The 8747-nt window shown below is 39.8% G+C and overlaps 1 protein-coding gene across 2 annotated transcripts in view; it reads left to right on the top strand.

The window, feature by feature from the left end:
• ANKRD40 (ankyrin repeat domain 40) overlaps positions 1–8626 on the top strand; it is a 38391-nt gene extending 29765 nt beyond the window's left edge. The window contains exons 1-5 of one of the 2 annotated variants that reach the window (XM_084298519.1): positions 824–1058; positions 3572–3720; positions 4598–5068; positions 5640–5821; positions 7429–8626. In XM_084298519.1, coding sequence (XP_084154645.1) covers positions 937–1058; positions 3572–3720; positions 4598–5068; positions 5640–5821; positions 7429–7569 — 1065 coding nt within the window. In that variant the 5' untranslated portion in view covers positions 824–936 and the 3' untranslated portion in view covers positions 7570–8626. Of the gene's footprint in view, positions 1–823; positions 1059–3571; positions 3721–4597; positions 5069–5639; positions 5822–7428 lie in introns of those variants that run through there. The other variant, XM_084298520.1, reaches the window with a different exon arrangement.
• The last annotated feature ends 121 nt before the right edge of the window (positions 8627–8747 follow it).

The raw sequence follows: 8747 nt of genomic DNA, 5'->3' as shown, positions 1-8747 counted from the left end.
TTGGAACAGTGAAGCCTTGTGCTGTCCACTTATCTACTTAGCATTTCTCCCTATTATGACTATACAACTACCTTGGAATACAGAAAATTAGTTCTCTACTGCAAAAACACAACTTTGTTTCTCACAGTAACAACCCATTTGAACAGTTGGAAACACCTCATTTAAATCAATGCAACACAACTGGTATGAATCCTATGTCTTAATATTCTCCAGCCTGGGCTTGTTGGACGGATGGGAGGTGGGTGTTTGCTTCAGAAAAAGGGAGCAGAATTGGGTTGTTTCTTTTGGGCTAGTTTCTTTTTATCACTCCAATTGCATTCAGACACCAAAGAGAGAGAGTAGCTACCAAATGGGGGTCCTCATGATTCCTGCAGGTGTCCCCGCATGGAGAAGTGGCCAGAGTTCTGGCTAGATGCCTGCCTGGAGCCTGGAGTTATTGTTTTGACTCTTTAGAATCGTGATTTATTATTATTATTATATATATATTTTTAAATAGTTCTGCTGACTCCTGAAGCTTGCCTTAGGACAAATCAAGAGCAATCGGAAATGGCTTTTCAAAACGAGTACTGTAAACAACAGGTAACCTTTCACATTGCTTTACAGGTAGACTTTAGGGATTAAAGGATTCTCACAGACAAAGCGAACTCCCTAGAAAAGGCCAACTTCACAATTTGGGAGCCCACAAGAGCAAAACGCCCAAGAGTTCGCGGCCCAGCAGGCAGGGCTGCGAGTAGGAACTAAAGCTCCAGGCCGGGGTTGTCACAGAGAATAGCGTCCCCCAGCAGAGTTTGGGGAGCGGGGCGGCTCGGGGCGCCCTAAAGCCGGCCGGGGGGGTCGACACCTTTCGCAGGGAGCCGGGGCCCGGCCGGGGGATGGCTCTCGGAGCTCGGGGGGGGCCGTAGCGGCCGTGGGGAAGCCGCCGAAGGGCCGGCCGCCATGGAGACGAAGGAGCTGCAGGAGCGGCTGCGGGAGGCGGCGGCGCTGGGGGACGCCGAGGAGGTGGGGAGGCTGCTGGGGCTCGGCGTGGACCCCAACTCCCAGAACGAAGTCAACGGCTGGTGAGGGGCGCGGGGGGCTGCGGGGACATCGCTGCTGCTCGGCGAGGGGCTGAGGGAAATGAAAATATCAGCCCGTCGCCGGGCGCTCCCCTGGGGGGGTGTTAGAAGAGAGGAAAGGGTCAGGGAGGTGTCGTTGTTAGACAAGTGTCAGTAAGGAGGCTGTGGGTGCTGCAAACCCCAGGTGGAAGCCAGCTGCTTTTCATGCCTTGGTGCCTCTTCAGGTCATTGTTCTCCAGTTTCTTTGGAGAATGTAAGGCAACAGAGCAAAGTAGCCATCAGAAAGTAAACTTCAGCTTGCCAGGGAGCGTTGCCTTATAACAAGGCTTGTTTTATTAACTTCTAAACCAGATTTGAAGATAACTTTCCATTTTACGTGGGAAGTTGCTGGCTGTTTCAGTGACACACAAGCTCTTCAGCTGACAACCCTAAACCCGAGACTTTCCTGCAATGTCCTGTCCCGACGCTTGTAGGTTTGGGACTGCATCCCAGACCCTTTGGCATAGGAAACAGGATGTGCTCAGGCATTTGCAGAAGCTGTTTTCCTGAAGTTAATTCAGGCTGTAGTTTCCCTGCTGCATTGTGATTGAACTTCTAATTAAAAAAAAAAAAAAAAAAAAAAAGGAAGGATAAAATTAAGAAAGCAGCTGGAGTTTTACAGGCGAAAGCCTGACCAGTAACTTTGAGAAACGTGGGACACCGACAGCTTTCAAAGTGTGAGGATTAAAACTGGAGCTTATAAAAATCAGTGATTCCTAAGACTTTGAATCCGCGTGGTGTGTAGGATAAGCAGCTGCTTGTGGTCAAAATTAGTTTGTATCTAAAACCGTCACGTAGCAAAGAAATCTGACATAAGTATTTTTAAAAATAACGATCTGGTCATTTTTAACTGTGACAACAAATGGAAGTTTGCTGTTATTGAAGCCTTCTTGTTGAATTTAAGTTTTCCCAGTGAGCCTCTCAGTATGCCTGATGCAAAGAAGGTGCTGAGGCTGAGGGTAGGTATTACTCCTCTGTGTGAGACCGTATGAAATGCTCAGGGTGGATTCCAACACGAGGCTAGGGTTGTTGAGGCTTATGGACCTTCCAAACAAACTACACATGCACGTGTTGTACATGTGCAAGGTCCCACGCAAATCCTGGGGATTTAACATACAGAAACAGCTTATAATCCTCACTGGAGGGTCATCACGTGAGCAGTAAAAGCAAATATTGGCACATACTGTGCACTTTCTCCCACCACTTTGGTCCAAAGGAGTTTATGACTCAGCAGTGTGCCACTTCTGAATTTATGGAAACTATTCACACTTACGGAAATATTTGTGAGAGGTCCAGAAAGCACCACACAGCAAAACCACCCTAACCAGGTCTGAATTTCTTGAAGCTTGTCTCAGATGTTGTGGGAAGTTAGGAATGCTTTCTGCTAACAAAATTATTTTATCCCATTTTAAAATGGTACTTTCTATCTGAAATGCACAGCCCAACCATGGAGATGGAGTATAGGATTCTATAATATTGTTAGCAGTGTCAGCTCTTTAAAAGAATTGGCAACACAGTTCCTAGGATCATCTGTGAAGAAAAAAATGTGTACACATATACTGACACTTATGACACTTCAATTAGACTTAATTCTACATAACAACACTTGCTGCAGTGACTAGTGCCATTACCTTTAATTCAAAGATACTTTCTGTCATCAAGGTGCATTAATTTTAGTAAGAAGAAATTGTAGAAATAAGCTTTTTGTTTTGGGTAAGTCAGGCTTAAATCAGAATACATAACAATGAACAGGGTTTTGCAAGTTATTTTGTCCTTTTGTGGTTTTGTCTAACGTGTACCCCTTCAATAGATCAGAGTCTTTATTTTCTCCCTTACATCCTTTTATACATGAAAACTTAACAGAATTTTATATACCAAGTTGGATGTTATTGGTCAAGACGCGACTGCAGTATATTGACTGTGTTTCTTTCATGAAGAAGAAGAAAAAAAATTGAAATTGACTTTCAATTGAAAGTTTTTTCCATTATAAGTATGTCATTTAGTTCTGCTGTATTTTATTTGATTCTTCAAACAAACAAGCACCTTGGAGAATGGTTATGTTCGTTTTTTCTAGAAGAATTTCCTTCAACTAGAGCTAGAACATTAAAAGGTAAAAACTAGAGAAAGGTAATACATGACTAGAACCTAAGATAAGGAAAAATGGTAAGACTGTACGGCAGGTTATATTATAACGTGTAAGTCTACGAAGTCTATAGTACTATCGCTAAGGATGTCTTGAACTTTAAAAATACTGCTGTGGTAACTTGGTATCACAAGCATTAGAGCAAAGGAAAACTACATCAGCAGGTGTCACTGCAGGCTCCAAAACCAGTGCGAATTTGCAAGGGGCATTGCTATTAAAACTGCTTTTATGTTAGACATGCATTAGATCTTGTTCTAATATGCAGCAAGAATGAGTGGAAATCATTCTGCTGTAATTTAGTATTTCAAACAGTGTTAACATCTTCCATGTGCAGGACTTGTTTGCACTGGGCATGCAAACGGAACCATGCTCCAGTGGTGGCTTACCTGCTGCACTCTGGTGCCGACAAGGAGATCCTCACCAAGAAAGGAGAAAGGCCGGTCCAATTAACGTCAAAGAGGGAAATTAGGAAGATGCTGGGAGGTAAATCTATTGCCTATGGGATACGTGCTCTTTAAAGATGATGGGAGGAGGCTGTGCAAAGCACTTATGTTCCAGTGTTATTTCGCATTGCCAAATATTGTGTTAAGTTTTCATAATAACTGTGGCTTGATCTCTAGGGTGTTTGCTTAGTGAGAAACCAAAGTTTAAGAAAGGATTACCAACAAATTCCATACCCAGCTAGCCAAGTCTTTTTCCTTTCATACTGAAAAACAGTAAAAACTATTTTTTTTGAAAAATGCCATGATTAAATCAGTCACAGATAGATGCAGATTCCAATTTTCAAAAGGAGAACAGGGGAAAATATCTCAAATTTGAATGAAACCCTTACAGCGTATGAGCAATAAGTAATTTTCCTGTTGTTCTATGGAGTTTAGACACTGTTCAATAAATTGAAAATTAGCAGCCTGAAGAAACAGCTCATTAAAGCATATTGCAAGAGCATTTTTGTTGCATTTTGTAACTGCTGGAGTGGAGTAGGCTTTGCTGCAAGAAGTGATAAGTAATTTGAAATATGGTTGATTAGCAACCTTTCTCTTCCACTTTGTATTCCTTTGTCTTTGTTTTCATTATTGTCTCCCAGCTGTTGAATTGCTAATGTTTCAGTTCTCCCAGGACTGCGTGTTCTTTTCCCTTTATCCCCTGCCTTAATATCAAACATTATATTACCCTTTGTTTTTCATTGCCTTATACATTATGAAGATGATAGCATTATACCACTAGAGACCATGTAACAATGTGCTGGCTACAGATTAAAAATAAATAAAGGTTTAAAAAAAGGCAGTATTTAGAAGGAAATAGCACCCCCAGAATTATTTGTATTGGATTCTTGGATAATGTTGTTTTGTTTGTTTTACAGTGGAAGATGATGAACTCCCAGAGCTAAAAAACGATTCAGAACTGCCAATCATCCCTAATTATCTGGCTAACCCACCTTTCCCTTACATTTATAATACCATGAGTAACAATATTCCAGATCCCTCTGTGAATGGGAGTATCTCGTGTGCAGAATTGCAAGATCCTGACTCTTCTCCCTTACCTGAGACATGCACACAGGCATCAGTACAGCAGGAGAATGCTGCTCCTGAGGCAGCAGGCAGTAAGGGAGCTGCCCCATCTTTGCCCGGAGGCTGCGCCGTACCACGATGCTCAAATCCTGCTGTGCAGAACGGCCCCGTTTACCAGACACCTGCATCTTGGAGCAGAAGTCCTCCTTCGCCAGTTGGATCAAAACAGCCTGGACCTCAGCTAGGGAACGGCTCCTGCGCGGGGCCTGTTCCAACGTTTCAGCCGGTTTTCTTCACAGGAGCTTTTCCACTTAATATGCAAGGTAACAGTAAAAGCCTTTCTTCTCACCTTTTTCTTAGAAATTTTCTCACCTCGGACAGTGAAAATGGACTAGTCAGCGTTACATGTACTCACAGTACTTCTAGAGGCTTTCAAGTTCTTGCGCATTAGGCATCCAGAAAACATTTGAAGGGAATTTAAGAGGCAGATATGTTGTTTTTGCTGGAACTGTTATTAAAATATTGATGAAAACATTTGCTGTTTGTCTCAAATGCTATGAAAGCCTACAGAAACTAGGGTAATCTACCTCTCTAAATGACATACCCTTCAAATAAAGAATGCATGTAACCAGTCAGCTGGAGAGAATCTCGGCTGGCTCAATCTGCAGAAAGACCTGAGTATTGAGGTGATCTATCATTTCTGTGGGTAAATATTGCCCGCCCAAGCAGGGATATTGTCCAGTAGTTTGCTTTCTGGGGATTCTTGTATTATTACAAATGATTAAAAAAAAAAAAAAAAAACCATGGCTAATAGAATGTAGAAATACTTAGTACATTTTTTTTTTCAATTCTTTTACACATCTGCCTATGAATGTACCTTTTTATTTTGAATAGAACTGGTGCTTAAAGTTAGAATACAAAATCCTAGTCTTAAAGAAAATGACTTCATTGAAATTGAACTGGACAGACAAGAACTGACCTATAAGGAACTGCTCCGAGTGAGTTGCCGTGAGCTGGGTGTTAACCCTGAACATGTACAGAAGATCAGAAAATTACCAAATACAATGCTAAGAAAGGTAAGAACTCTTAATTTTGAATGCAGTAACTTATAAAAAAGATTTTTAGGTTACCATCAAAAGTAGTAGTTCATTTATCACCTGCATTATGCACGTGTTACAAAAAGTTGACTAGTTTGTAGCAATGCTCACTGTCTTAGAGACTAAAACACTGAAGAGGAGGAGTTAGGTGGTTAGTTGTGTCTGTTAGTGTGTGTTTCACCAATGACCCATGCACTCAAACAGCACTGTAGTGTTTTTGTAGTGTTCTAGATTCCTTCAGACTTCCCAATGATCTGGCCAAAGTTCCGTAACAGTCAACTGCAATGTTTGCAGAAGGTATGCGTGAAACAGTCACCAATTTTTATTATTACTATTTATATTCTAAGTGTTTCATGATTGGTCACTTTGAACTGGGCAACTAAAAACTCCCTTCAACTTTCAGCACTTAGTAGTGGCTTGTCTTCCTATAAAAAAAGTTCTTAAGTTTCTTTATCGTTTCCTTCCATAAACATTCAGTATTGAGCCCTATTTATATCTGATTTCTCCACTACATACTACAGTGCAAAACCATACTACTGTGACCTGTTAGCAGTGTTTAATGGGCCTGTAGCACTTAACTGAGTTTTTCTAGTTCAATAAGGACTGTACACAGTCCTTTTTTAAAATTATTTAAGAAATATTCTGAGTGCAGGTCTTTGAATGTAACTTTTTTCACTTCTGTGACATTTACCTGTTCAGCAGACAGAAAATGGACCTGCTGACCTGTTTTACTGATTAATGGTTCACCTCTCTTTCACCCTCAAATGCCTCTACAGCATTGTTAGCTTCAGTCGTGGAGCTAATCTGATCAGTACTGGATTAATAGACTTCAGTGTACTGCATCTTCACTGAGTACAAGATGACTTACTATTTATTAGTCAAAAAATGGAAAAGGAAAAAAAAAGACTTAAGCAATTCTATCACTTGGCAACTTAGGTTGTTGTTGAAGGGAGTACCTCCAGCTCTTGTTACTTCAGACTGTCTTGGTAGGATTGCAGGACACTTACTGATCCTTGTGCTGACACAAATTTGATTCTACTGAATGCTGTCTAGCAGCAGAGTACTGCTGCAGAGGCGATCAGAGCTCGAGCTGTACTGGGGGAGGGTGTCTTCCGCCGGTCTCTAAAGATGCTGCTGAAGCCAGCTCAAGGATGGTGTTGGTGGGCTGCTCTAGAGGAAGCTGTGTGCAGGTCTGCAGGTCCTTCTTGAGTGGATGCAAGAAATCAATTCATAACCTTCTAAGAATTACCAAAAGGGGGAAGAATGGGGGCTGAGGTGGAGATCAGCAGCATATACTCAAGGAATATAGCATGCAGTAGATCTTAGAAGCACAATTCCATTTATCACTTGCACTCCCTGTCACAGTGTTGCACTCCTTCTAAAAGCAGACTTAGGCAAGTAGCTGAATCGGATCCCAGAACAAATATAAGATGCAGCAGGATGTCTGCCTTCCAGTTTACTGTAAAGAACTGTCATATTTAGGGATAAATACATACTTTGTTTTAGTATAAACCTACTATTTAATTTATTTCTGCTAAATTGAACATACAGTTTATCACCTAACAACTGACTGTATTTATTTAAAGGACAAAGATGTTGCAAGGCTACAGGATTTCCAAGAACTGGAGCTTGTTCTAACAGTAAGCGACAAAAACTTCCTTTTCAGAGTCCCAACACTTTCTGAACGGAGTGGTTATAACAAGAAGGCATCAGAACTGACATACTAATTGTTTAAAGAGTAAAACAAAATATTTGTATCTCTCATTTTAAAATAATATTTGAAATACAGTATCTATAAGGGCTAATGATGTGAAAAAAATCTATTTTGTTAACCTTGAAATAAACTAAAGATGTTATGCACAGTTACAGCCTCTAGTTAATCTAAGAGTAATTAGTCTGATATGAAAGTAGGTTATGCAAATTATGCAAAGGAAGTATTGGTAACAATACCTGTTAATGCAACACTTTTCCTTACAAAAAAAAAAAAAAGATAATCGTGAAATACTGTAGAGGTAGCAGCTCTCAGGGAAAGGCTTACCTTAAACTGTTCTAATAATTTGCTATAAAATAGCAGAGGTACTCATGCTAAAAAACCTGCCACGAAACCCATTTAATATTTGTACTGAGTCCGTTACCATTAACACTCACTTTCTAAATAATTTATTTTTAGTCAGATCATATTTAGAAGGAAAAAAACAGGAGGGTTTAAATCTGTGTAAGAAGCACAAAACTATGTCTAGTTTAAATACTATTAAGTGACTTATTACCTGTGATTTCTTAATACCTGTTTACACCTTTCCCTATTTCTCAGGTTGAAACAAAAAGTGACCGTGATTATCCAAATCATAAATGTGCTCTCAACCAAAATCATAGATCCATTTTATTGTTGTCTGTCAATATATGGTATTGACATGTGCAATTTAAAATACTATTTTTGTTACTGTATTGAAAATACATTTCTCCAATGCTGCTTTTATGTTCCCCTTTGGAAGCACAAGAATTGTAATTTTATTGACTTCTTACACCTACATTCCTGAGAAAAATCATGTATTGAAACTTTAAAAGTTGCCTGTGTAAGAAGAAACTAATGAAATGCCCAGGGTTTTCTGAGCTAATATTAAAGTCTTGATGTTCCTATGCAATGTGCTATTTTTTTTTTTTTAATGACTTGTGTTTACCCATATTGCTTACTGACAAAAACACTATTCTTGTTCCATAAAATTCAAAATCAGACTGCTGTGATATGAAATTCTGATATAAATAAATTGAAAAGTATTTAAAACAGCGAGCTGGATTTTATCTAACTTTTTAGGATTTTAATATTTACTCAGTCATCTGCATTTGAGGTAGAGTTGTATTCTGATAGCATAACTGTAAAGTATGTACTATGAATTAGATAAAAGAA

Source organism: Netta rufina, assembly GCF_964035555.1.
Source record: "Netta rufina genome assembly, chromosome: 19".
Classification (NCBI taxonomy): Eukaryota; Metazoa; Chordata; class Aves; order Anseriformes; family Anatidae; genus Netta; species Netta rufina.
This window is presented reverse-complemented; position numbering and strand designations above follow the sequence as displayed.